The following is a 27,814-nucleotide window of genomic DNA, read 5'->3' on the forward strand; positions in this document are numbered from 1 at the left end:
TTTTAGAGACGCCGCTCGCGGCATTTACACGGCAAGGGAACGGCCATTGGATATGCGTATAGTACGCGCAAGTGCGCAATAAACGTTTGAGTCCTTTGAAAAATCGACGTTTGATGATACTAATGAGTTGGCTGAATTTCTATGGCGGTAAGCTCTCTAGCGCGGCCTCACGATTTCTATCGATGAATAATGAAAACCCGTTCGAGCTATATTTTCGTCGTTAGCTTCAAATCTTTTGTACGCTTGTGTCGAATGAAAAACTCTCAGCGTATACCGTTTTGGATCGATTAGCCGAAAACTTGTCCCACGGTTATTTTCAACCCATCGCAGCAATAAACCGTTTCTAAATAATATTTTTTTGTGTAATGAACAGCGACAATAACAAAAAGTTGAAAAACGTAAAAAACATCCATGGTCATCAAAAACGTTGACTGGGGAAATTTAATCCTTGTAAAGCTTCCTCTTTGGGAAAGCAATAAAGCAATCTCTCGAAAAAAGCCCCGGCGAAAAAACTAATTAAATTAATTTAAGGGGACATAAAAAAAGAAATTAATATTTATCGCGCTGGGAAGCGAGGCACGAAGAACGCGTATTCGCGTATAGTCACAGAGCCATGAGAATGCAAAAAGCGAATGAGAAAAAGATCGGGCGAAAAGGTGGAAAAAAAAGAGCGAATGACTTTAGAGGATACCGCCTCGGCCGGGACGGCCATATTTCGACAAACCGCGGAGATTCGACAGGCTGTAAATCCTGGCGGAGCAGCGCACAGTGTCGACGAACGCGCTAATGAGAATCATTGCCCTGGGCCTTCGGCTACCTCTCTCTTTCTCTCTCCCTCCCCCTCGGCAGCTTTATTATAGCAGATTTAGACCTTTTTCTCGCCAATCTCATTTCGGGACGCCCGCAGCAGCAACCCGAATTTCGCCAAAGAGCAGCTACCATATACGACGACCTTTCCTTAAACTGCGCGGTGGCAGGTTTTAACTCGAAGAAACCGGATGACGTCAGCTGCTCGCGGGCCCGAAGATAAATCTCTACAGCTCTCGATTCTAACAATGTTGTGGAGAATACAATTAAAAGTGTTGGGACGTGATTAAAAAAGTTTCTTTTCCAAATTTACGATTGTATCCCTTTGACAAGAACAGCTGGCTTGATTATAATTGCCCGGATTAAATTTTGGAATACGTTTGTCCAAACCGCTTCATCATCCGAGGGTTAATATAACTGTGACCGCAACGCGAAAATCTCCTCGCGTGTTTCCCCCCAAATCGCGCATACGCGGCGAGGATCGTTACACAATATATAACGTAGCCACCGGTCTTGAGAAAGATTAATCGTATACGCGCGCGTTTTACGACACCGGCGGACCCGACAAGCGTGTGTATAAGGAAGAGATGACAGGTCGGAAAAAGGAGCAAGAAAAAGAATACACCCAGTGGGATTTAGGAGCTCGATCCGCTCCGTGGGCGGAGAAGCCTCGAGCCCCGGCGATAAAACTCCGACTACCGAGAGAGCTGGAGAAACAGCTTATAATGCGAGCGATGACACGCTAGGCCGGAGGAACGATTTTATATCATTTCCGAGCCAAGAACGCTGTTGCGCAATATCAAAGCTTCGTTATACGGTATATTCTCTCCTATCAGTTTATTTTTGAACGCGAACAGTGAATTCTAATAAGATACGCCGAGAGCTCTGGACCACGCGTGCGCATATGAATATAGAGCAGCTCTGTTTTTTATGCAATGAAGAGATACAAACTTTCGAGAAACAGTTTCTGCCGTATTAGCAGGTGCGCGCGTCGACGTTAATTTTTCGAGGCGTGGGATAGTCTCGCACTTTGGCTCGGTATATGATAAAAAAATCAGCACGCTCCCGGCCCGCCACGAGGGCCAAAAATGCTCCATTATTAGAATATAAGGCATAACTCGACTCTTCAATATTTCGTGAGCAAACACGCGGCCGAGCGTTTTTACTCAAAGCATATTGAGCACACACCTGAAATGTTCGCTCCGGCCAAAAGTCCACAGGAGGAAGAGAAACTGCTAGATAAATCGAGGCGAGGCGAGAACCCGTGTGCAGAGAGAGAGAGAGAGAGAGAGAGAGAGAGAGAGAGAGAGAGAGAGAGAGAGAAGAGAGAGTAGCGAGGCGCAGATAGCGAGAAACATCGCATCCGGGCGTTTATCAAGCCGAAGCTCCCTGCCCGGCGGCACAGCCTCGCTCTCGATCCCGGTTTTCTTTCTACCGCCGGGGCTATGTTTGCTTTCCATATTTTTTTATTATTTTGGACTGCCGCCGCCTGACTCTCCGCCACCGCCGCCTTATATGAGAGTAATAATTGAGTTAGGATGATGCGGGAAAGCGCTAAACGGCCGGGCAGCGGATCCTATCGCGCGTTACATGTGAGAACGCGAAAGGAGCCGTTCGCTCAGGTGATCTTGGTTTTCTATTATCTCCTTCTCTCGGTGCTGCACCTCCCCATCGTTCGAGCTTCGTCTTTTCGAACCTTTTTTTCAAGGTTCCAGAGAAGGCTCGAACGAAGTGAGGAAAGTCCACCCTCTCGCCGCCTCCGGAAAGACCCACTCACTCGAGTTATGAAATGTACAAACACGAGCTTCGAGAGCCTCTTGCCCAAATACTCTTCAGCGTGTGTGCTCTCGCGTTTAATACACGTTGCTTCAAATTCTTCCGCTTCTCTCCACTCGTTGCTCATTTGCGCTTCTCCTGTGTCGTGAATCAATTACCAACGCTCGCCATTTTTCATTTCATGATACTTTCCGTAAACAGATTGTCGGAAGCGTACGAGTCGCTTCGGATGACGCGCGTTAGACGATGACTCTAAAACAAAGATCGGACGAGGACGAAACTCGAGATGACCAGTAATGGATGTAAATCGGGTGCGGAGAGTTTGTTGTTTCTGAGAGACTTATTTTAGAAATCGCGAAAGAAGGAGAGGCCTGAGACGCTGATTGTTAAAATATTGAAATATATCGAGTGTAGTAGCGAGTCAAATGTATTCAGCCGAACAAAACACGAGAGAGCCGAAAATTATGCTCGCCGGGCGCGCGATATTTCAAGAGTTTTACGAGTGTCGGGAAGATTGTCATCGCTGACTAGAGGCTCGTTCGCATAATGGTGTGGGCATAATAATACGAGAAGACGATAATTGGAAGAGAAAAGAGCTTGCTTGCGTGCGCATACGTACCGTCCATCTGAAGGTGAAGTGTAGCTGAAGGGTGACAGGCTCGGTGAGAGTGAATGTGTTCTGGCCGAGGGCTTGACTAGATACGTTGCCGAAGCTGCATGAGCCGATGGCTGTGACGTTGGACTGGTACTCCTTGAGGCAGAGCCAGAAGGCGGTGGTACAGGGCGTCGTGCATGGCGGGTGATGCTGCGACTGCAGCTGACTGTTGCTGCTGCTGCTGCTGATGATGCTCCTGCCCCCGCCCCCGCAGCATCGCCCGTCCACCAGTGTGCCCCGGTTGTTCGTCAGCGAGAGGATCTGCACCTCGAAGAATCCGCTACCGGTTGTCGCCTAAAAATTCAAGACCGTCAGTTGGCCTGTCTGTCCGCTTCTTGTGTGCTTGTGCGCTTTTCCCGGAATATCGCAGTCACGCCTCATTTGCACATAATAAGCTGCTTATGGCTCGACGCAGAGAAAAAACTGCATCCCGATCTACTATGAGCGCGAGATCGACGCACGAGATAGCATTAAGACTGCGCGCCCCCGTATAATTACGCTCTACATACCGCGTCGTCGTTGTTCTTGAACCTGACGTCACCGCGCTGTGAGAGAGTATAAGCAAATAGCACTCATTTAGCGCGGCGAGGAAGAGCGAAACCGCAGAGCGAAAAGTTTTTAGCGCAGCGACGCGGGAAAAAAATTCTAACCACTGATCAGGACGCCGTGGACTGCGGGCTCTCTTCGCTAATAAAACACTGACAAATGACACAGTTTAGCGGACAAGCGCGCGCGCGGCTTGGAAACTCGCGGAGAGAGCGGAAGTGTACCTGCTGCAGTAGTGCAGTCTAGCCTAGGCCCCCGGGGTCCATCGCGTGCTGCTCACGCATTCTCCTTTCTCCTGCTCCACTGTGGCTTCTTCCGTCTGTTCTCTTTCCTCGCACGCCGCGTATTCTCCGTCGATTATCGGCGGACTCGCGTGTTTGCGCTTTCTTTTCGGCATTTTCAGGAAGAGAATCGCTGCGGTGAGCGAGGATTTGGAAAGATCAACGTCGCATTGTGATACTTGTGTACATATGGTCACGAAAAATCGTGCGGGATCGCGGCGGAGCATTTGTTCAATAATTACCCCGAGATATTAGTTCTCTAAATTCTCGAGACGTGCGGTCTACACGTCGCAGCGGGTGAAACGCGCGAAAAACGTTTGATCGCATAAGCGATTCCCATACGGTATCGTATAGCCTAGGAGAAAAACAATAACGTTTAGCCTTCGGTGAACGTTTCGATGTTCGCTCTCGGTTGCATAACGCGCCGAGAAAGATGCTGCAAGAAAATGATTTAGCCGACATTAAGAACATAAACAAAGCGCTCTCTCTCTCTCTCTCTCTCTCTCTCTCTCTCTCTCGACGAGGATGACTGCGGAGTCGCGGTGGGAGTAGAGGGCTTATAATACAGTCGACATGTAGAGAGCTCTCGCGCTCCTCGATGCACAATTATCGCCGGAGCTGCACGGAGAGGGTCGGAGGAGGGGGCGAGGGTGTAGAAAGCGCGGAAAGGATCGTCCTCTTAGCCTCTTGCTTTCCAGCCAGCGGCGGCAGCGTCGATGCATATGTTCGTATAGCCGCACTTGCGTAACCAGAGAGATCCCGTCGCATCTGTACTATGTGTGTGTGTGTGTGTACTCGCGCGTCTGTGCAAGTGCTGCAGACCGTACAAGCGAGTGTGTTTAGACGCGCTCCGTCTTTCGAGACCGGCGCTCTTGGCAGAAATTGTAGACGCGGGGGGTACAGAAAAAGAAATAGCAGTTTACAAATTCGTTAATCACGTACACCAGCCGCGGGTGGGAAATTAATATTCGGAAAACGCGATGCCAACGACGAAATACAAGAAGCACGTGTTTGCGCGTCGAATGTTTGCACGGCGCGCGCACAAGAAACGAGGCGCTCCCGAGCTAATTAAACGTTATAATTAAGGCTGTGCGCTGGGAGAAGAAAAGCGTAAACGGACTGGAAATGCCGTGACGGCAGCAGCGCCGGCGAGTGCAGCACAACAGTCTCAGGGCCTTATACATTGTAAATCATTCTTGCACCGGTAGTTCATCGATGCGAAAGAAAAGTTGCGGATGAGCTCTCCCGAGCTAGCGAGCGGCCGCCATCGTCACGTGGGAAGAAGTTTAATGGCGCGAGCGCGCGAGAGAGCTATGCGAGAAGTTTCTGGTTACTGGTTACGTGATTTTTTGGTGCTAATAAGAACTTGTATACGACTGCGGCCGCCGCCGCCGCCGCCGCCGCCAACGAGCTCCTTCGAAGCGAAAGTTTCGCGATAATCCTTTTGCGCTGGTCTCTCTCACTCCACGTACGCTCGTGCGCCGCTAGCTCGCGATTATATTATACATCTGGCTTTTTACACTTATACGTTTTATAATTGAATTTGCAACATTGATTCTTCGAGGAAGGTTTGCTCTGAAATTGGATCGAGTTTTTGCCCTCCGCACTGGTACTGGGAAACTTTTAGCGGACGAAAAAGTTGACGCGCTTACGATCGATCGAAAACTGCGTGATCGGTGCCAGTCGAATAATACACCGAAATTACACACGCGTTTGCGTTTACGTTTACGATATCGAGCTGTAAGCCAAGTAAAAAGCGACGCTTCTTTACGCGACTCAACAAAGAGGCTCGGGCACGAAACTTTCTCCGCGCCAAGTTTATCCTCCGCTAATTACTCAATTAATCGTCTTTCGTACACTGCGTGCGATTGTAATGCACGATATAAAGCGACCGTATAAGTACAAACGTCGTTTTCGCATTTAGAAAAAAATCGGCTCCGAATCGAAGTAAGTACACTCTCCCGAGTGAATTTTGATGGACGCACAGCATAGCAAGCAGCCGGTGACGGGGATCGGCAGCATACCGATTAAGAAATTGAGAGCGGGGAAAGAAGTGGCGCACCGCGGGGAAAGCTACTGGAAAAAAGAAACGATTGGTAACGCGCAGCAGCGACGCAGGCGCGTGCGCGCATATAAATTTACAAATTGGGCAGGTGCTCGTGACAAATGGCGAGACGGGCCCGGAGCTCCTCCCTGTCAATTGAATTTCAAGTATATGGATGTGCCTGTCGAAGAGGAAAACGCGACGACGTCTCGCGGCCGTGCAGCGCGGCGCATTGTTTGCTCGCGACAAAATCGGGTGTTTGCAGAGGCGACTCACGTGCCCGCGTGTACGAAACTGCTGCTCCTCGGGGGGCCGGTCTCTGCAGGTTCTGCGCCGATACAGCATGAGTACCCGGGAGAAAAGTTTTGCCGGGCTGCGAATTCCGCTTAGCGGCTAATTAATATGCGCGCTGACTTCGGGCCTCTGCTGGTTTATGTAGATGCGGCAAGGCGACACTCGAGTCGCTCGCGGTGGGCGCTTTATCTCGCGCTATATCTCAATTTCGAACCGACGCGAGATTTCGTCAGATGTTCAAGATTTATATTTAAGATCTTGGTGACGTGGCAAAATGGTAAATTATGTGAGAAGGTGGTTTTTTAAAGCAGGAAAGCGCTGAATTAAAATTAGCGGTCGCCCGGCCGATTCTTCGAAATCTTTATGCGCCTCGCATTAAATTATCCGCGACAAGTGACAAGCATAGGAGCTCTCGCGATGATCAAATCCCGTCGACTCTATAATACTCGTCGATTCCGGCTGTATTATCTCCCGCATTATCCCGGCAAAAATTCGAACAAAGAGGAGGCGTGTGCGCGTGTTCTGGAGACGAGTTTAAAAGACGCCTGTAAATATGCGTCATGATTCACCGTCTGAAAAGAAATAGCTCGACAATGAGCCAAGGGGTCCGGATGAAAAGCACAGGGCGCGGGGGAATCGCGGCGAAGAATTTGCGATTTCAGGAATGAGGCGAGGAGGAGAGAGGGGGCCTCGGGGAAAAGAATGGGAGTCGCGGTCGCGTACATAGCGAGAATGCCCAATTAAAAGGTGGCCGCGGACGAGACGTTGTTAAGGCGAATGCGATTAGCATATTGAGAAACCGACGAAACGCAGGAATTTCGAAGTTCCGTATAGGATTCCTGGGAATGGTATTCCGACCAAGTTTTTTAACTTTGTTTGACGAGCACTCCTCATTACTTTTGTCGGGTCTAGCCTGAACGAGGAATCGATTTTAAAGTTTGTCCTCACCAGTGGAAGGCGAGTTTAAATTGTGAATTTTGGATTTTCTCCGCGTCGTTAAATCGAAAGCGTCTGAAATAACTCAGCTTCGCGTAAGCATCTGAAAAACGTGCCATCCGCGCATTTACCACCACACTGCGATCATTTTGAGAAAGTGGCAATATTTTGGCTTCGTGGAAGCTCGCCGCGGCGGCATCTCCGCGCGAGCGCGGTAATGAGCACTCTGAGATATTGAAAATCTCTCTTGGCTCTCGGCACACAGCAGAGGCGCGCAAAGCGAGCAAAGGGAGCAGAGAGCTGAATATAAGGCGAAGGAAAACGGCCAGTAGAGCGAGCACAAACACGGCAAATGCTCGCCTGCAACGTTTCTCACGAGAGGGAGCAAGAGCCGAAGATCCTACTTTCGATCTTTTACGAGGCGCGAAAGGAGAGCCGCGCGTTTCTCGCCTAGCTGGCTCCGTTCGCGCCACACTCGATTGATTTCTGGACACCTATACCACAGGCGAGAAGTTTATGCGTGCTCCTCGGCTGCCTCCTTTTCTGCGCGCGATGCGAAGACAGAAGAGAAAGACGATGCAGTCGTCGGGGGCCGCGCGAGCGCACACTCAATTACGTGTGTGCGTGAGCCGAGGCAGAGGAGTCTCGCGAGGCCTTTCCTTTCCGCATAGCTAAGGTGTAGCGAGCCATACAGCCGAGCGAGCCGCGCGTTTTATATTATACGGGGAACTCGTCGAATTAATGCGAGCGATCCGTTTTCGCGAAATAGGGCTTGCGAACCTACCGACGACGTCAGGGGAGCTGAGGTTTCGCTGTCTGTCTACGCTCGCTGCGAGAAGCCTGCGCATACTCGGAGAGATGACTTTTCATCGGCAGCCAAGGATGAGCGGCATTAAACGAGATGCACGAGCGAGAGAATGGCATTTTCTCATTACAGCGATTGCGCCTCGGCGCCAATTTGTCACGCATGTGCAGTTCGTTTGATTAGGCGAACTGGAGCTGAAAGTCGTATAGACCTTTGCCGAGGAATTCTTCGCTGCTCGCTCGACTTTACGACTTTATCGACTTCACGCACACGCGCTCGCGAAGCATGTGTTGCAAACTTTGCCCGAGACAAATGCATTTTTCATCGAGTGCAAGCCACTCGCAATTATTTCGACCCGCTCCTATACGCGGGTAAACCGACGCGCGTATAATAATCATTAGCGACTCGTTCGAGCTAAACCGCAAACGAAGAGCGAGAGCGTATCGAGACAAGTGCAAGCCGCAGCCGCACTGCGAACCGCGCTGCCGAAGAAACTCGAGCGATTAATATACGCGAACATATAATAGATAATCGCGGCGAATGCCAGAACGCGTAAACTCACGCGCTTTGTGGAGCGATCCTTTTCGGTCGGTCACGATTTTGACGATCCTTTCGCAGTCGCCTGCGATGCACATACGCACGCACGCTCGCGGCTGACGAATGAACTTCCACGCCTGCTGGAAGCCGTATATTACACTGCACAGGCAGAGGCGCTTTCGGATTGGAAAGGAGCCTGCGCGCAGCGAATTATAGGCAGGAGCGCGTAATTGCCGACAGCATTGCATCTCGCGGTAAGCGCGCTCGTCGGTAATAGACTCATTTGGGCCGCAGACGAAAAAGAAGAGGCGTTTTAGATTGACAGTGCGCGCGGCCAGCTCATGTCATAAAGGCTGATTAAGGAGCATCCATTATACTGGGGATTAGCTAATCCGCGTATACGAAATTTCAGCAATTCTGAGGGGTTTTAAAAGTGCATGTCGTGAGCAAGGCGAGGCCAAAGTCTCTGTTACAAAATTCTCATTCGACCGTTTTGCGAAGCTTACACGGGCGCGAAAGTCAAATCGCCCGTCGACAAGATCATTCTCAGGCATCACTGTGAGTCTTGAAATGCCTGGCGTCGAATTACCGCCTGCGTAATTTATGCCAAGCGCTTCCTCTGCTGCCGAGAGCTTTTTGCGATGAGAGAGAAAAAAGGTAAACAGCATTAAAACGATCTTGTTAAAGGTCGGGGGAATACCTCTTAATACAATTAAAAGGCGGAGGATCAGGCGAGAAAACGGGCGCGTCTTCCGAGAAGAGAGCGAAAAGACGCGCTCACAAAACAATGAGAGAGAGAAAGAGGGGGCCTCTACCCGGGGAAAAATACAGGCAGCGCCGGAGAGGAGAGGCGGTGGCGAGGAAACCGAGATCCGAGAGTTCTCACCGCGCCTTAAAATTATCGAAATTATCACAATCAAAGAGAGGAGAGCTGGGCTGCACACTAGTTATAGCCGCTGCGCGATGTATCGAGCGAGAAAGAGATAGAGAGAGAGAGAGAGAGCCCGGCCACGCAACGGATTTTTCAAAAGAGAATTACACACATGTGCGAGATATGAGAACGGGGAAAAAAGAGGAAGTCGAGATTGATGCGAGTATAAAGGCTTTGATGCTGTAACGGACGGAGAGGAGACGAGTCGGAAAGCGTCTGTGACAATGCAGCGCGTATATAGCTATGTATATAGGGGCTGGCCGGCGAGCGCGGGAAAAATTGCCGAGCACGAGAGCATAACAAGCTGGACGGTAATGCGTGCGCGGAGCAGGAGCTCGAACAACGAGCGACGCCGGACAGTCAAATTAGACGAAATGAGAGCTGTGAGCGAGTGATAAACAACCGCGCGTTGCGCAAGAAAAAAATGAACTTTCGCAGAATTCGATCGAGAACGGGGATTCCGAAACTTTACCACACAACGTATGGCTCGGACTTTAAATGAGTGTAAAAAGCTGCACCTTTGGAGCGGGCACTTCGGCAGGCATTTGGAGTCGTCGTCGTTTGTTGTTGTCGGTCGTGGTGGCGGTGTTGCAGCGGTTCGACTTTTGAAAATCATCCCCGGCGCCCTTCATACAGGTATACTATCTTTCTCGCAGGCGAGTCGCGCGCAGGTAGTAATTACCGGTGGCCGCTACCTACCTGCCCGGGAGAGTGAAATAGGCCTCCGCCGAACATCATTTAATTTTGTGCCCGAGCTTCGTGTGTTCGTGTGCTGTGCATGCGCTCCTATGACTCTCGGAGTCTCTCTCTTTCTCTCGCTTCCACTCGCGTGTATTAATCCGTGCGTGCGTTTACGACTCGCCCGAGGCCACATATATTTCTCTCTCGCGCTGCAGGTCGGCCTGCCGGCCTCAGGGGAGAACCTATACTTAATATTATTTGCTACTCGTTCGAGGCAGGAGTTTTCGCATCGGCTGCAGCAAAACGGCAGCAGCAGAAGGAGAAGGAGAGAAGGAGGCGAAGAGGAAGCTGTGTGTGTGTGTGTGTGTGTGTGAGCAATACGTCCGTGGAAAGGGCGAAAGATTGTGCGGATCGACCACAAATTACTGAAATAATTAAAAAGCCAGCGAGCGAGTAAGCGCGCGTGGGAAGGTTCAGCACGGTAGACGAGCTCCTGAGATAAGAAGGCAAGAGTAGTCGGATCGGACCTCGATCAGAGGCCCTTGATTGTTTCTGACTTTTTCGATGGAACTAACTGGCTCTTTCGCTTCTCCCGGCTGCTGCTGCATTCTGACCGCACGGCGGGCCAGTTTTTCTCTTGCCCTCCATCAGCTCGCCCGCGACTGCTTTTGTAATCCGCGGTGGATTTAAATTTTAAATCCAGGGCAAATAACCGAACGCCCTGTCCGCCTCGGAGGATACGAGTTAATTTGACGAACGAGACCAGCACGAATAAGCTAAATCACAATATCATCGTTTCGATATGCTTCGACGGAAGACGCTCCAGCAAATTTATGCGACAGTTAGCGAGGCCGCAACACCGACGTCCGAAGAAACGCCTCATTCCGTGGCAAGAATAGTGCAGCGCCGCTGCCGCCGTATAGTTTCACGGGCAGAGATCGAGACCAAGGCCAATTACGATGGCCGAACGAGCACGAGACAAGGGGGCGCATCGGCCGCGACGGGTTCCGGTTCTCTCGCGCGTTGCCGCTGGCAAACCTGTTTAGCCGCCGTGATATTTTTCTCCCGTGCGTAATCTCACGGACCTCCCGAATTCGCGAAGTGGATCGCCAGATATTTCTTTCGGGCCAAATCCATTCATTTCGCGTGTATCGCAATGCAGTGTCTCGGGCAGTCGGATTATGCGCGTAGAAGCCGACGTAGGCGAGCCGAGGCGAGACAGGGACGCGGATAAAGTTAAGGCGAGAGCGAGCGAGAGTATCCCGATTTGTAATTGATTGATCGATCTGCGCGGTGCCGGGGAATCCCGCGTAATTAAATCCGTGCGAGTGTAATAATAAATCATGCGGATCCGCCTTTGTTTCTGCTCTATCCGAAATTCAATCTGGATCGTTGAAAAAAGCGCGGGCGAAAATTAGTTGGTGTAATTTGTAATAATTCGGCGAGCTGACGCTCGTTAACGCATGAGTAATTGATGGAGTGATTTTTATCTCCAGCGGTGAAAAAGTATGGAAATGGAGGAACGTGCCGAAGAATCGACGAAAAGACGGACGGCGGGACGAGCGGACTGCAGCTGAATAATTATGGAGCGAAGGTGTGACAAGATGCCGAGGCGAGATTACGCCAGTAATTTCCGTCTCACCGAGTGGCACTCGACGGATTCCGACAGGATGAAGGATGCCTCGGTCACGAGAGTGGACTGGAAAAGTCCGGCATGCCTCGAGAAACAGAAGGAAAAAATTCATCAGATCCTTTGTCCGGCGAGCTGCGGGAGCAGACGGAGAAACGCGTCTCTCACGCGAGGGTATTCCCCGCCGGATCGGTTATACGCTTGATCGATTGATGAAGCTGTCGGTCGACCCCGCAGACGTCTCCATTTACGAGCTTTCGGCAGCAGGCTCAATCTCGATTTGTCTCAGCGCAATCGATCTCGAGAGTCATGAGCCTTACACGCTATACCACGCCGGTCATGTATACGCAGCTTGAAAATAATCCTGACCCTCTCGATTTCTCCTCCTTCTCACACCGTCTGCCAAGGAACATCCTATACCTGCCAGAACGCGTAAGCGATATAGAGCAAGGTGTCTATGGCGTCTTTTGTGGTCGAAACAACAGGAGCGGGAACGAGACGTTCTATCAATTTCACAAAAAACTCCGGTCAGGCGTGTACCTCGAGCTCGAAACTCAATAGCACATCAAAAGGGATCGGGCAGCCTTTTTTTTCAGTACCCTTCGGCTTCTGTCGCTTTGACCGGGCGCCCGCTCATTCAATCGTCTGTGAGCCAGTCGATGGACCCGTATGTATTCGCGCGCCTCCAATCCTTGGGCACACATCGCGGAATCGAGGCTATGTTGTCGAGATTGAATTTTTGGACTCTGCTGAAGCGAAAGGACGCGCAAATTCGATAACTGCAGCTTACAAGCTTAAACGCCTCTCGTTTGCTGTACGTATGCATTATGCATGTATGCATGGTAATGAGACGCTCAGAGATTATTGTGTTTAATTTGGGTAAAGAGTGTCAGCTCATTAATCTAGTATACATAATTCTCCGCATGCCCATCGGACAGGCTAGCATTAAAACAAAGACCGCCCCCTGCCGGTTTAACATAAAATCTATGAATTTTAAAAGGCCCTGTAGAGACAAGAGCTCCGAATCTCCGACTGCAGGCTGTATCATTATTAAATTAAGCAGGGTAACAATTTTCTAAATCGACCCGTTGATTATAATCGGCTAATCTCCTCATCTGCTCGCACGCGATTTAATCGCGCTAAGCGCTTAATTACATAATTCACTGCGCGTTCCCGCATCCCGCGTCGAGCGCTGCCGCGTGTGATCGCAAAAAGTCGTCAAGCCAAAACGGACGAAAAAAAACGCCTGCCTCAAACTTTCACCGTGCAGAGATGAAATTTCATTAGAGCGCGTGCGCGCGAGCACAGCTCCGGGGCTGATTGCGAGCGATTCCGCGCTGCAGAAGAGAGCATCGTCGTCGTCGCTCATATGCATAAACATGAGTCGACTAAACGGGCCCCCGAGGCGGCTGCAGCTCCCGGTCGGTCGAAAAAAGAGGGCCGGCCCCGCCGCGAAAGAAAAGCAGTGGGTCTCGCACCAATATCATTATCATTATCGCATTATCGTTTGTTAGACGCGGACGGCCGTATTATATAGATCGCGCGAGGCTGATTATCCGACGATTACACGTTGTGCAAGTGCGCGTGACAGTGGCGCTGAGGAGAGAAGACGCGCGAGACCATTACGCCTAACGGGCGCGCTGCGCGCGTCATTCTTGATATACACGTTATATGCGTATATTATACACGCAGGACTCAGCTGAGCGGGCGTGCTGGAGTCATCGAGGCGTGAACCGTTCGCCGCGCAGTCTACCAGTCGGAAGCCTATCTCGCTCCGTCCTTTTCTTCTGATTCTGATTCCGCTATCGCCTCGGGTCGTGTACGTCTGTCGTCGCTCTCCCGACTGTACAGTCGATCGCGAGGTGAGTTTTCACTTCGTTTGTGGAGCTCGATTAGACTATCAAAACACTTTTTCGCAACTCATTACGGTTCGCTGCGCGCGATTGAAAAAAGAAGCAACTGCTCGAGCGAATCGGACCCCTTGATGAGGAGTGAAAGAACTTTTGTTTGTAAACGCGCGAGTGCAGGAGCCATAAATACTATGATTTTCTTTTATTCATGAAGCCTTCTATCTCGCTGCATCTTATGCGCCAAATGAAAAGACCGTATCGCGAGCTGTATCTGCGGTACTTTGAGGCGAACCGTACAATTATTTGTGTAAGACGAAAGTGTGATACTTCGTTCGCGGCTGCTCTACTGGCGTACGAGAAATTCCGTTAAAGCGACCAGGTTAAATTTCGCAGCCAATTAATTAAAGTGCATTGTAATCTTATTACGGGAATTCTTCCGTACGGGTAAACATTTCCTCGAAAGCTAGAAAGTGATTTACGCCGCGCGTTATAAAACGAGCTCGCGCGATGCTTCGGGGAAGAGCATACGGGAAGAAGGGACGTGCATCTGCTGTTATAACAAATGATAATCGAGCGTAATACTCTCGATTAAACAACGATCGAGGGAAGGTGTGCGACGCAGCTGCAGAGTCATCGACCGTCGGCTGAGCTTGTCACCTGTGCGTCGCGCACACGGAAAATAATTTCCATCGTGTGTAACGTGGCAGGCGCGTATTACGCGTTAACCACACGTTGCGTCGCCACTTACGCGGAAAATGCCCTTAAAGGACACGCTCCGTGCACAGCTCGCAGCTTCATGAATAAATCTCAATCTCCAATCTCACTGTCACTCTCCTTATTGCGAGCGTATACGGCTTCCCATAATCGCGATCGATGATGACGATGCACGCCGGCTGATGATCTCGAGAGTCCTGAGAACGACGTGTTTACGTGGAACGCGCGTATACAGAGAGAGAGAGAGAGAGAGAGAGAGAGAGAGAGAGAGAGAGAGAGAAAGAGAGAGAGAGAGAGAGCACAGATTACTACACCTCGCGCGCGGAGAGGGTAGGGAAAAAACGAGGAGCCGCGGCGCAGGCAGGTAGCTCGCCGCTTCCCGAGATTGATACTGGAATTATTCAATGATCTCGCGAGCGCACGCACAAAGTGCAAATTGTCGGTTCACGTGATTGATCGCTCGCGGTGTCTTCGCGTGCCCGTGCATACGTTCGCTCGCCTTGGCACGACGATTTTTCCTTTATGATTAACGAGCGGCTTTTTTCGCTTGCCCGCGAGAGAGTAGCGCAAGCGCGCGTTTCCAATGCATGAGAGTGTCATTCGCGAGCAGCGTAAACAAGAATTAGCAATTTGCCGGTGAATATAGGTGCGAGTAGCTGTGTGGGTGAGACGCTGGCAGCATATGGAGTGCTCTTGCGTAATGGCGTTTTTGCTGAATTTAATGAGAGGCGCCGGTATTTAGGTATTTTCCATCAGATCTGGCGCTGTGAAAAGGTCATTGCGAAAGGTGATGGCCCGGGCGAAATCGCGAAACGGCCCGCGATGCTTTGTTATATACAAGCGAAGTGAAGGTGCGCGCGCGACAAGAACTGACACACTTCCGAGAGAAGAAAACGGAGCGACTGCAAATAAGCCGTACGCTATAGAGCTTACAGGCACGGCGAGGAGAGTTTCACCACGCGCACATACGCACACCTGTCCGGTGCCCTCGCATTCGCAATGTTTTATTCGATGCTACGAGAATGTTAAGTGCTGTGGGAACTAATCGAAAAAGTGTAAAAAAAAGTGTAACCTGCTCGGATGCGTAAAAAACATTGTTGCTCAATTTATTTCTTGCGCGAGCCGGCTTAATTCGAGTTAACAACTATACGGCGCGCGGCGCGTTCATCTTCGATCGGCAGAAAAATCTACTTGGTCGAGCTCGGATGCGGCACTGCGGCCTTGTCCAGAACGCTCTCGCGTGACTCTTTCTCGGAAGGGCGTGAAGGCGCCGCCTAGACCAGCGGCGAATACAGAAGCGGCCCCACACACCTGCACACGTCTCGGAAGACGCAGAGAGAAGCCGAGATGGACAGCGTTTATCCGTGTACAGTATCAAGGCAGATACGCAGCCGCACGCGAGGATTGTGGCCAATAAGAAAAGCGCTCGAGGGCAGAGCGGCAATTTTTGTAGCTCGCGCGAGTTCTGCGGCTCGCGTTACCACCGGGGCTAAACGCTCATAAGCCTCTCGGCCCGCCCACAGCTGAGCTGCTGCATCAGCGCAACCGAGAAGGAGCTCGGGCACATCAGGCTCGCGATATAAGTCTTTTCTCCGACTCCGCTGCGGACTCTTGTAAACACGCAATCTCTTTATCGCCAGTCCGCGAGCGTACGCACACAAAGGAGCGAGGCCGAACCTGCGAGGCAGCCAGAGAAAGGGAGAGCTGGTGCAGGAAAGAGGCGGGAGCGCGCCGGGAGAAAGGGGGTGCCCAGTGTGTGCTACTTCTGCGATATCTGTGTGCGGGCGCACAAAGGGCTCGCGCCGTAGACAGAGAGTGTAGAGTTCAAGAAACTGCGCGTTTAAAAAACGCTCGCGGCGCCGGAGAGCACGGAAGCATCTGCGTGGGATGCGTTATGAATGAACGAGGGTCGGGGGTGTCGAAAAGGACACGCTAAACCGTAAGTGGGCCGAGAGATACTTTTTGCACCTTGTCGCGAGCAGATGCGGACGCTCTCTCTCTCTCTCTACAAAGGAAGCCCATTGCACGAGGAGAGAGGAAGTGAAAAGTTGGTAAATTCGAAGTGCAGGATGACGAAACGAGCGAAGCACTGTCTCTCATTTTTCGCTAATAAAACGCGCGTTTAAAACGCTCTCTCTTTTTCCCGCGCGCGCGAGCGCGCATTCCGCGTTTTCACCGAACGAGCGAGCGAGAGAGAAGGAGCGCTGCCGGCAGCCCGCTCACGGGGCTAACAACCTCGAGCTGCGGAGCCACCTGATGTCCGACGGATAATTGGATACGAGGAGAGCCGAGGACCGTAGGAGCATAAGAGTCGGGAGAGAGAGAGGCCGCGCTGTCAAATGGCTGCAGAGGGAGAGGGAGAAGGAGAGGCAGAGCGAGAGAGAAGCTGCGAGCAGCGATGACGATTCTGACGAGGACAATGATGATCAAGGAAGAAAATGGAGTGAGCCCGGGCCCGCGGGCTTCTTTTCACGGCCAGTGACAAGACTTTATTTAGAGGGCCTAAAGAGCCGTACGAGCGACGCGCTGCGCGTGAGATGCCTATCTGGGGAAGAATTTAATGGCGAGAGCCATGTGATCCGGGCGTTTTTTTCCCATTACTACTCGAGAGCCTGGCATTCAGATGTGGATTTATGTTGAGCTCGCCTTTCGGAATTGCTTGTCGCGCGCGAGCTGGCTCCGAAAAAAATAGCCGCGTTTGGGAAAATTATTCGGCTCTGCCGATGGCTATCTCGGGAGATAACGAGTGAACAGGATCCCCGATTCTCGGGGCGACGTTTATAGCTGAAGACGTTGGCCGATGCACCGACGCGGCCTATTTTTCAGCCTTGGCGATTTCTCTGTATTTATCACGACTGCGACTTAATTTACAATCGCGTATGAAAATCAGTCGGCAGCGAACCGTTAGGAGCAGTAAATCGAGAGCCGAAAGCACCACGCAACGCTGGCAGCTCATTCACACGCTGCAGCGCGCAGGGGAAAATGCGCAGGACGCAGCGCGGGAAATCGGCTAATCGCTCTCGCGCGCGACCGGAAAGCAGGACAGACTGTGTACTATTCGTGCGAGCTCGCGCAAGTACGCTGCTTCAGGAGGAATATAAAAGTCGAGCGCTCGCCGCTGGCTTTTCTATTAAAGTCCAGTCTCGCCAGCCGTTCCAGGGGTCCCGAGTCGTATATATAATTACGCGGCATTACGGAAATATTACGCTCTCGCGAGAGCAGCGCGCGCGGGCAGCTTTACGATGCGGCGCGCGCTCGGGCTAATAGTTTCTTGGATTACCCGCGAGAGAGCCACTACTACCGGGGGAGCCGCATTACGTTTTCCATCCGCAGATATGCACCGGGCCAGGGGAGGGAAGCGCGTTAGCATTTTTTACCCTCATCACCGGCTGCTGCAGCGACTGCGCGCGAGTATGTGCTATACGTACTGCGCGAGCTCGCGACGTGTGACCGCGACCACTTACACTCCACCGTACGCAGGCTTCGTTATGTACTCGCCTCGGTCGTATACACCGCTGATATCGCGCGCGGCAGTTCCGAAAGTTATTGCGTAACTCGAGCGGTTCTATTTCTTAATTAAGGGGATCCGATGCACCGCGTGTACCCGGCGCGGCTATTTTCCCATGATGCACTCGATATGCGCTGCACGACGGGTTTTTTTCGCCGAGGAAACCTCTCAGCTCCTCTCTCCTCGCCGCGACATCAATCGGTGTTTCGAAACGTTGCCGGCGACGGTGCGTGCTGGGCGCACTCTCCCTCTCGTTCTCTTCATCTTCATCTCCTATCCTCCGCGCCTAATGAAGCCACGACAATTGCAAACGCCGTTGGTTGTTTCTACTTGTATAAGCATATACAAGGCGAATATGAACGGCGCACGCGCAGGATGCCTTTCGCAATAAGCTCACCGCGCGGCATCTGCCTCTCGACAGACAGATGGGGTATCTGCATGTACGACGCGTGCTTTCGCGAAACGGAAATCGATAAAAAGTTTGCCTCTGAATCGACCACTGACCAGAGTAGGCGTATATACATAGCTGTGGCTCGAGATCGCGCTTGCGCAATTAGATTGCGCCTTGTTTTTCGGGGCCTCTGCATTTCGAAATCGTCGGCTCTTTGTCTGCCGCGCTGTATACAGCTGTGATGCGCAGAAAGTTTTCATAAATTACTCAACAGCCCGGCTTTTTGCCGGAATTTTCTCTCGCGAGCGCAAATAGAACGATGATTTATCCAAACGTTTGTCACGCGGGGAAAAAGCCTCGAAGCTCCGCGGAATGAATTTCCTCTCAGCGATCTGTACCCACTATACACAGCAGAGCGTGCAAAACAGTAAGTAAACAAATCACGCGCGGGATGTGAGCTTCTCGGCGGTACAAAGCCTCCCGCGCTTTTTTCCCTCCGCCTAGAATAAACACATAAATTACGCTCTCGCTCGCGGCACTAACTACGCGCTGGTGGAATAAAGAGCGGAGCGATTTTTCTGCTCGGCGAAGCCCCGCAGGACATAGTAACTCGGTAGCGAGGAGCGTGAAAAAGCTTATGCCACGGCACAAACTCATCAGCCTATGCGAGAGACGACTTATTTTAAGAGCTGCTTCCGAACTTTTCCGGATCGACCCGCCGCGCACGCAATTATCGCGTAAACAACGTTCTTTGCGCCTCGGCTCGCGCGCGAGCACGGCAGTCCCCATAAATTTCAGTCTCGTAATTCAATCAGCCGCAGGCCAGCCAGCAGTCTACTCTACGTATATATGCGCGCGCGTCTACCGCGTAAACCAGGCGGCACGTATACGGTGACAGTCTCGCGCGTTTCCGTTACCTCCGCTACTTCCTGTGGCGCTGGGCGAGCTCCGTCTCCGGATTGTTATTATTCTATACCCCCTTTTCTCACCAGGACGTCGCCTCTCGGTTTCGCGCGATTCGCGATCATCGATCGTACATCTCCGAATCGCGCACGCGCGCCGGCACGTCCGCTCGCTCCCCGAGAGGTAATTAAAGTGCCGAGCCGGTGCAAGCCGGCCGACTGGTTTATGATGAATTATCCGGCCGCAACGAGTCGATGCAGCTATACGGACTGTAGAGGACGAACACGACTGCATGGGAAAGCCTTACGTTCGCGCTAGGAATTTCGAGCCACGTGTCCGAAAATACGCGCAACGGGACCAGCCCAGGGGGTTCGTCTCGTTCGGTGTTTACGCAAGAAATCGCGCTGAATGTTTTACAGCTGCGAGCCGTCGCTGTAAAACGCGATGTACAGTGTATCCGACGAGCGGCCTTATCATCCATCAATGTCTTTATGGCCAGCGATTTTTCGATCAAACAACAAAAAAAGAAGCCCGCGCTCGCGCATATCACATGAATATGCAAATTTGCGCGTCGGCTATACTGCAGCGACTCCAATTTAATTTCGGGCTGCGCTCGCGTTACCAGGGCATTGAGAAATTGCGCGCCTTCATTTTTAATCAATGTTATGCCATAACATAATTATGATCATTAATTATTTCTACATGGCCATTAGCGATAAAAATTACACCGAACGAGTACAATGTCGGGGGGGGGGGGGCAGCATTCCGTCGATGAGAGCTCGAATTAATTAGCCCTCACGGAAGAGAGATCGATGCTCCCCTGTGTTTTTTTCACCGGAGCTGCCGAGTACTTATACAGTGTGTGTGTACGATTCGGAACCCATTAGTCGACAATGGAAAGCTCCGGCGAAATTAGCGAATCGTGTGCTTCTCCGATCGCCGATAAAGCCGAAACAAGCAGGTTAATTTTCCGCTCAATTACCACATTATAGACGAGCCGGGGCGCGTAAGCTGCAGTTCTTGCGTTATGGAATCCTGCGGCTAGTGGCGCAAAATCTCTTTCTCGGACGGCTCTCGCGCGGCGGTGGAGCGATTAATTCCCAGAAAGAGCGAGGCCTAGAACAAACAGAGCAGAAAAAAGCCACGGCAGCTCGCTCGACGGAGGGCGAACACCCATAGTTTCGCAGAGAGACGGCTGCAGAAAGAATGACGAGGTAGGCGTGTATATCCGAGAGGGCGCGGAGAAAGAGCGAGATTCCACAGACTCTCTTTCGCGTATAGATCAATCTCTTTCTTCCGTGCTCTCTGGCTACTTTAACGGGCCCCCGACGATAATTGCTCGGAGCATCCTGCAATCTCAGCGCATAATAGTCGCGTTCGTCGGTTCGATTATCCTCGCGCGAGAGGGATGCTGCGCTCTCTCGGTGTGTAACTTTGTGAAAGCCTCGCGCACGGAAGTCCACGACTCGCCGGTGATACGTATACAGACCTTTCTCCCTAGTCTTCCATCGAACGAGAGAGCGGCAAGATTTACTACTGTCTTTCTGCACTTAGCTGCCGCCTGCCTCTCGCTCTATACCAGTCATAGTGTACTCAGCGAAACTGCGCGCCGCACTACATAGACGCCGAAGAGAAAGAGAGAGAGCGCGCCTGGCTGCTTCTTTTTATCGGTCGCGCAAGCGAGCGAGACGGACCGCAAGAAGGACGTTCGTCGTGCTCGTTTTATTGATCGGCGATAAGGGCTTGTTTATGATCGGAGCTTCCTTTTCTCTCCGACGTCCCTTATAAGCTTTACAGAGCTCCTCGCTCGCTGCCGTGCACTGACGTTCGTCGGGTGGTTTACGCTCGTCGCGCTTGCAGCAGCCGGCGCAGCTAATCGCGCGCCGCGAACGCTTAACTTATGTTTATTAAGCTGGTTTAGAGCCTCGCGCGGGAGAGGTAATCGATGGCGTTTCGGGAAGCTCGTTCGCGAGATATTCCCGATAAATGCGTGCGCGTCCTTTTTTTAACGCTTCTCGTGTACCTACACAACGTCGCCTTAAATCGCATCTGCTCATGCTGTCGCGGTATGGATCGAGAATCGCTCCCAAAGTCAACTCGCGCAAATTCAGTCCGGCTCCTCTCACGGCGGTATTTACATAAAAATAACCACGCGATTCGGAGGAACGAGAGTCCCGCCGTGTTTGCGCCCTTATAACGAGCGAGAGGAAGGAAAAAAGGTAAGCGAGTTCCTGAAATCTTTTCTCGGCGAGCGGCGGTAAGTGCTCTTTTAGTATGGCGAATTCTTGCGGTGAAAATTGAGGGAAAAAAGGCAAGCAGCCCCCTGTGCGCACTGCGCTAGAGAAAAAAAGCGGAGACTGCAGCATAAAGGAGGTCGCCAACGTCAGCGTTGCTGGTGGCAGCTGGAGTCTGAGAAAAAAAGACTCGACAGAATGAGAGAATGAGAGCTCTCCGGGCTGAGCATACAGCCGCAAATTTTCGCCGTCGCGACTTAAGATCGCGCAAACCGCCACGTGTTTATAACGGTAATAGGGCTCGAGTTAAAATTGAAAGACTCCATATCTCACTCTCTCTCTCTCTCTCTCTCTCTCTCTCTCTCTCTCTCTCTCTCTCTCTGGGCTTTAATTGCAGATGAAAGAAATCGGCCGAACGGGAAGCAGCGGCAGCGGCTCTCCTCTCGAAAGACGTTTTAAACGCAGCGTCGGCGGCGGCGACCCCTTGAGCCCTTGTGTGTGCGCATGCACACACGCGAGAGTGTTTGTATATATACGTGCTGCAAGCAACGGAGTACAAGCATCGAGAGAGTAAGTATGTAAGCAAGCAAGCACTCGTGCGAGGACTTTTCGACGTCATCTCTCTAAGCTCTCCATTATTATCTCTCTCTCTCTCTCTCTCTCTCTCTCTCTCTCTCTCTCTCTCTTTCGTGTGTGTTGTCACGCAGAAAGAGATGGAGACTCGGTTCAAAGTCGCACGTGCGGAAAGCCCACGTAAGTACTTGTGATGTGATGTTTAATTTTGCGTTTAATTGCCGAGTCGGAGCAAAGCATATTCATGAAGAAGCATGAAAAAAAACCCGGATTACGTAGCAGCGAGAGAAACGGATGCTAATTTAAAGTCGTAATGAGGCTCTTAATTTGGAGAAACAAAGCGACTTTTTACAATAAAAAAGCTTGTGAACGCGGTTATGTATATGCGGTATGAAGTGTTGATAGAAAAAGGAAGCGTATACACGCGCTCTTTCTTGAAGACGACCATACTTTTGCGAGGAAAACAGAGACGTTTAGCATTTTCAGAGGAGCAAACTCGATTCGTTCATAAATGCCGTCGCTTCACATGTGCAAATGCGGAATGAAAGATGTTGGAGTTTTTGTTAAAACTTAGATTTAGTATTTTGAAATATTATTCAGTTCTTGTTTTATTGTAGCTGGGAAAACCCAAGAACAGATGCCGTGCCGAGTCCGTCGCCGAACTCGGCAGCGCATCTGCTCGTTTTATAATTATAAGCTTCTCGAAGACGTGGTTTGTTTGTTGCCTACGAAAAATACGTGCGACAAATACGGCAATTAGGGATTAAGAAGGAGCGCGCACTTCGCTGAGTGCGCCCTTTTTATGATACCCAGGTTGGTGGCGGGGGCTATTAAGAAGGGTCCGTCCGCTCACGCTTCGACCGCGTCATCGCGTACCTGGATATCGGCAACGCCCCTCTTGCGATCAACCGTAGGACCGCGTCACCGAGGTATTGTAATACCCTCAGCGGAGGGTAGCAGTTAGTTCTAACCGAATCGAGCAAGCGAGCAGTTGTCCAGTCGAACGCTTCACTGACATCTGACTACGCTGTCATACTTGTATTAATTTCTTGTTCCTTTTTTTGTATTAATAAATATATTCACCGTGAGAAGCTATACCCTGCTTGATTTTTATTTTCAACAAAAGAAAAAGCGAATAATTCAATATAAAAATTTCCGATCGGCTCTCATTAAGCACGAGAGCCTGCGAAAAAAGGCGAAACCGCAATGCAAAAACCTCAAGATACATCATTTAAAAGTCGACGGCAGCAGAGAGACGGCTTCCAGCAGCAGCAGCGGTCTCTCGACACGAGATCGGGCGACGCTCTCCCCGCGCTGCATATACTATATTAAGCGTCAGCTCGTCGGCAAAAAGGAAGAAGCTCGCGAGCAGCCCTTTCCAAATTGGACAAAAACGTGTAATACGTGGCATGTCGGCAAACGCCGGAGAGCTATTTCGCGGGTTTTGTCCGGGCGATGCAAAATTTATGCAGTCGATTAACAGCAGCGGTGGCGGCAGCGGCGCGTTTTTCACTTCGACTTATTGAATTTCGCGCCTATATGCCGAGTCCCCTCCGCCCCTTCGTCGGTCCATTCGTCGTTACATAAAAGCGCGAGCCGGCCTCCCTCTCGAAGCGCGCGAGCTAACACTATGCTAATCCCCCGACTGCGACGACGCGTCCGAGCCGATTATGCCCGATACAATTACGCTCGCATAAAGGAGGCTGGGAACGGGGGACGCGAGGTACAGCGAACTCAAGGAAATACGAGGCGATGCGAGTCGATATGGAGCGAGAACATGCGTGTGCATGTGCATGCGCGGCGGAGAAGGGGCGCGCTTTTTACAGGGAAAAGCGTCTGCGATGTGTGCGCCTGATTATCGAATGGGTCGACGCGCTTGTTCTGCGACATTCTATTATAGCACGATTCGTTCGATCGCTTCAGTTTCGTCATCCACTCGAGCCGAGTCTATTTTTGCATGAGAATGAGGTAATAACGCCGGATTCCGGAGCGCGGCGTACGGAGCCAAAAACATCCAGGTCCGAGGCATAAAGATAAGAGGAAGAAAGAGTCGCGCGCACTTCCGGTTCGAGAATCGGAGAGCAAATTTCGGCCAAGAATGCCGGAGGACCAAAAAAAAATTCTTTGATAGCTCCGTTTGAGCCGGCGACGCTCGCTATAGCTTCTCTCCCCGCGACTGCAGTTTCGTTTCGCGAGAGAGCAAAACCCGCGGTAATACACAAGCAATCTAGGAGAGGCGCTCCCTCGGCAAGCAAACTGTCTCAGCAGCTCGGCGAAGCCTCGAGTCGAAGGAGGAGTAGGACAGAGGGGGAGAGTACGACCTCCTGCGAGCGAGAGTACGGCTGATGCGGGATCGCGCAGTGCGTGCGAGTCGGAACAAGAAAACGGCGAGTAAGCGAGCGAGCGAGGCAAAAAAGAGAGGAGGGAAAGAGCACTGCAGACGCTGCATGTGTGTGCGAGTGCGCGCCGGTGAATTTATCTTGCGCAACGACAAGTCGATTTGCGTTTCACTGGGTGTCGTCGATCGCGGGACGCTTTCGATGCTGCTGCTGCTTCGTTTTCTTCGCGGGAACTTGAATTATCGAGCGACTCGGCGCATGGGAAACTTTATAGAAATGTGCGCGATTGAAAATTCAAGCTGCCGGACCTTTTTCCTTCTTTTCTAGAAATTCTATTCGGGATTGCTCGTTGATTTATCGCGTTTTCGCGAGCCTGTTTGTACACACGCGTGTAAATGCGGGGAATTTACAGGAATGCTTATCGCCGCGGAGGAAAAAATCACTCGGAATCTACTGGGAGGATAATTCTTCAACACTCGCTCGGCTCATTCAATGTCATAATTGTTTGATTTAATCGCCGCGGGCATGTATTTCTGGGGAATTAACAACGGCTGTTTATCTAATTGATACAACGGCGCGGGATAGTGCTTAAATCGAAGGATTTTCTCTCGATTTACGATGCTAATAAACCACGACTATCGATTGCTAATTCTCGCGAGAAGAGCAGAAACGTCCGAGTTTATTACTTTGTCGTAACGAGCATTTCGTTAAACACAACCTGGTGGCCTCAATTATCTTTGCTTTTCGACGCTATCTACAAACACATCAGGCTCGTGTTTGCAGAGAACTCCACACACAGCTAGGAGAGACAATCTCTCCAGAAAACAGGCGCTTGCCGCGGGAGATAATTAAAAAATTACTCCGGAAGCGAGAGGCAGGATCGATAAGAAGCGCGCAGTAAATCGCCGGCTAATTGAGCCGTTAAAAAACAGAAAAGCGCTGAAATCCCATGTCAATGAGTCGAATTACGCCGCGCTAACGACCGCCGTAAATAAACAATTGGAGAGTCAGAGAGAGTACACACGAGCCCGCAGAGAGCAGGCGGCGGCGGCGCCGGCGCGCGACTGCCTCCGGCAAACAAAGGGTTATCCCTTATCAGACGGCGTTTATCTCCCGCATGCTCGACTGTATGAGAGCTCGCGGCCGATGCAGAAGTGCGGGCGAAACAATAAGCGCGCTCCCTCCAATTTCGCCATAATTTCCCCAGGAGAGACTGAATTATCCCGCTCGCGGCGGAGGGCCCCGTGCTCCGCAATAATCGCCTATGCATGCATACTTTGGAGACTCGGGAAAACCGGAAACGCGCTGCTGTATGCGAGTAGCGTCTCTCTCGTTTTTCGTCTTCGATGTTAATTTTATGGTGCGTTTTCGCGATTCTCACGCTGTTATGCTTCTCCTTCTGATATCTCCCCAGATGCGCGCTGCAGATCTGATGACAACTGGCTAGCCATGTCTACGCGCACTTTGCGACGGACTCCTCCGAAAAATAGCCGAGATATAATCCCTGCAATTAAACATCTGCCACATCGGCTTTACGACACATGTTCGCGACATCGACCCCGGCTGGGCCCCCCATACACACAAGATTCATGCACGAGGTTGATCCCTCGGTCGGGCATTAAGTCACAAATGATGATGGCGATGATGAAGGGTGCATACCTGTATGAGGTGGGCAAGAAGCAGGACGTAGGCGGCGGCCGCCCTCATGGCTTCCCTCGGGAATCCCGCGACTACCGCATCACCACTCGTCGTATGCTCCACTCGCGGCCCGCGCAACACTCCAGGCCAGCGCAGGTCTACTCGCTTGCTGTGTCGGCGTCGATGAGCTGAGGCGACACTCGCTATCGAAGCTCCGGTCACTCGAATTTACTTTTCATCAAAATTATACAATATACACTCTTTCGTCTGGCACTCAGTAGTAGACTCGAGTTAGGCAAATCGGCGGCGCACTTATACAACACTCAATGAATCCAGCACTGGCACTTTTCGCTCGAGAGCCGGGGGGCTAAATTCCCTCGTCTCGCGCTCGCGCGGCACGCTGGCTGCTGCTCTGCATGCAACAGGTGAACCTCTCGGCGCTCGAACCGTCTCGTCCGGGGGCCGTACCGGCTACACACTCTTGCTCGACCGAAGTCACACGTGGGGACAGACACTGCGGGGCACTTCTAGGTACTTAGGTACATAGGTACGTGTTTACGTATTTACGTTCACCACTCGCGCACTCTGCGATTCGGCGCTGCTGCACCTGCGCGCCGCTCTTTGTTCGCTCGCGAGGGCCGGTAGCCGCTGCAGTCGTCTCGTTCGTCTCGCTCGCGTCACGCACAACACGTGTGACGAGGGCAGAGAGCGTATGGAAAATCGCAATCGCGCTCTCCCACGACCCGCGCGCTCCACTTACGGGGAGCCAGCTCAGCTCGTCTCTCTCACTCTATGCACGGCGTACGTTCACCGCTCGGATCTCTGGAGGCTGCTGCGGGGATACATCGAAGATGGCGACGAGGCGAAGGTGATATTTCCCCCCGCCGTTGGGCCTCTACACACGGCGTGCACCTTCTACTGCTGCTGCTGCAAGATACTCTCTAGCAGCGGTATGCGGCGAAACTCTCTCGCGCTCGCGCGAGCGGCGGTGGCGACGGCAGGCTCTCGGCTGCCTGTGCCCCGCGACCTGACCTGGAGAACTCGTGACCTCTTCTTCTCTCCTCGCGCGCGGGCCCGTCTCTTCAGAGCGCCGCTTCTCAACACTGGCTGCTGCCGCTGCTGATGCTGCACTCGACTCGAGCGGCGGAAGCACCGACGCACTCGTTTGTTTATCGCTGCCGCGGTCTCTGCTGCTTCGATCCCACGACACTCGTCAGTCATAAATCACTTACGGGGCGAGAGCCGATGGCGGCCCGCGGCTCCGCGCACCGGCACTGCGGAAGGAGAGTAACGAGGGAGAGCCACCGGGTTACGCGTCTCGGCGGCTGCTTCTCGCCCGCAGGTGGACTGGACGACCGGCTTGCGTGTGCCTGGAAAACGACGACTGTGAGCGCGGCCGAAGACTGGGCGCTTCTGCTGTGCTGAGCTGAGCTGAGTTGCTCGGACGACGGAGCGGTGCGTCCGCAGGGTACGGACAAGGCGCTTGCTCGAGGGATACTGAGTCGAAAGCCGCAGGCCGGCCTGCGGGCCTCCCCCTCCCTATCTACGCTCGCTCGCTCGCTCTCTCTCTCTTTCTCGAGTTGCGTTCTCGTCGTCGTACCATCGCTCGCGCTCCCTCCCACCTTTCGACCTAGCTCCCCATCATCGCTAAAGGGGAACTCTTACGTTCTCTCGATGACTCTCTCGCTCGCTCTCTCTTTCTCGTCGCCGCCGTCGATGGATCGCGCTCTCTCGCTCGCGC

At 51.9% G+C, this 27,814-nt stretch overlaps 1 protein-coding gene across 1 annotated transcript in view; it reads right to left on the minus strand.

Annotated features, from left to right (window-relative positions):
• LOC100116912 (protein jagged-1) overlaps positions 1 to 27,585 on the minus strand; it is a 50,505-nt gene extending 22,920 nt beyond the window's left edge. The window contains exons 1-2 of the mRNA XM_031928714.1: positions 26,095 to 27,585; positions 3,203 to 3,532 (exon numbers count right to left, since the gene is read on the minus strand). Coding sequence (XP_031784574.1) covers positions 3,203 to 3,532; positions 26,095 to 26,142 — 378 coding nt within the window. The 5' untranslated portion in view covers positions 26,143 to 27,585. The remainder of the gene's footprint in view (positions 1 to 3,202; positions 3,533 to 26,094) is intronic.
• Positions 27,586 to 27,814: the final 229 nt, after the last annotated feature.

This window comes from Nasonia vitripennis, chromosome 4 (assembly GCF_009193385.2).
Source record: "Nasonia vitripennis strain AsymCx chromosome 4, Nvit_psr_1.1, whole genome shotgun sequence".
Taxonomy (NCBI): Eukaryota; Metazoa; Arthropoda; class Insecta; order Hymenoptera; family Pteromalidae; genus Nasonia; species Nasonia vitripennis.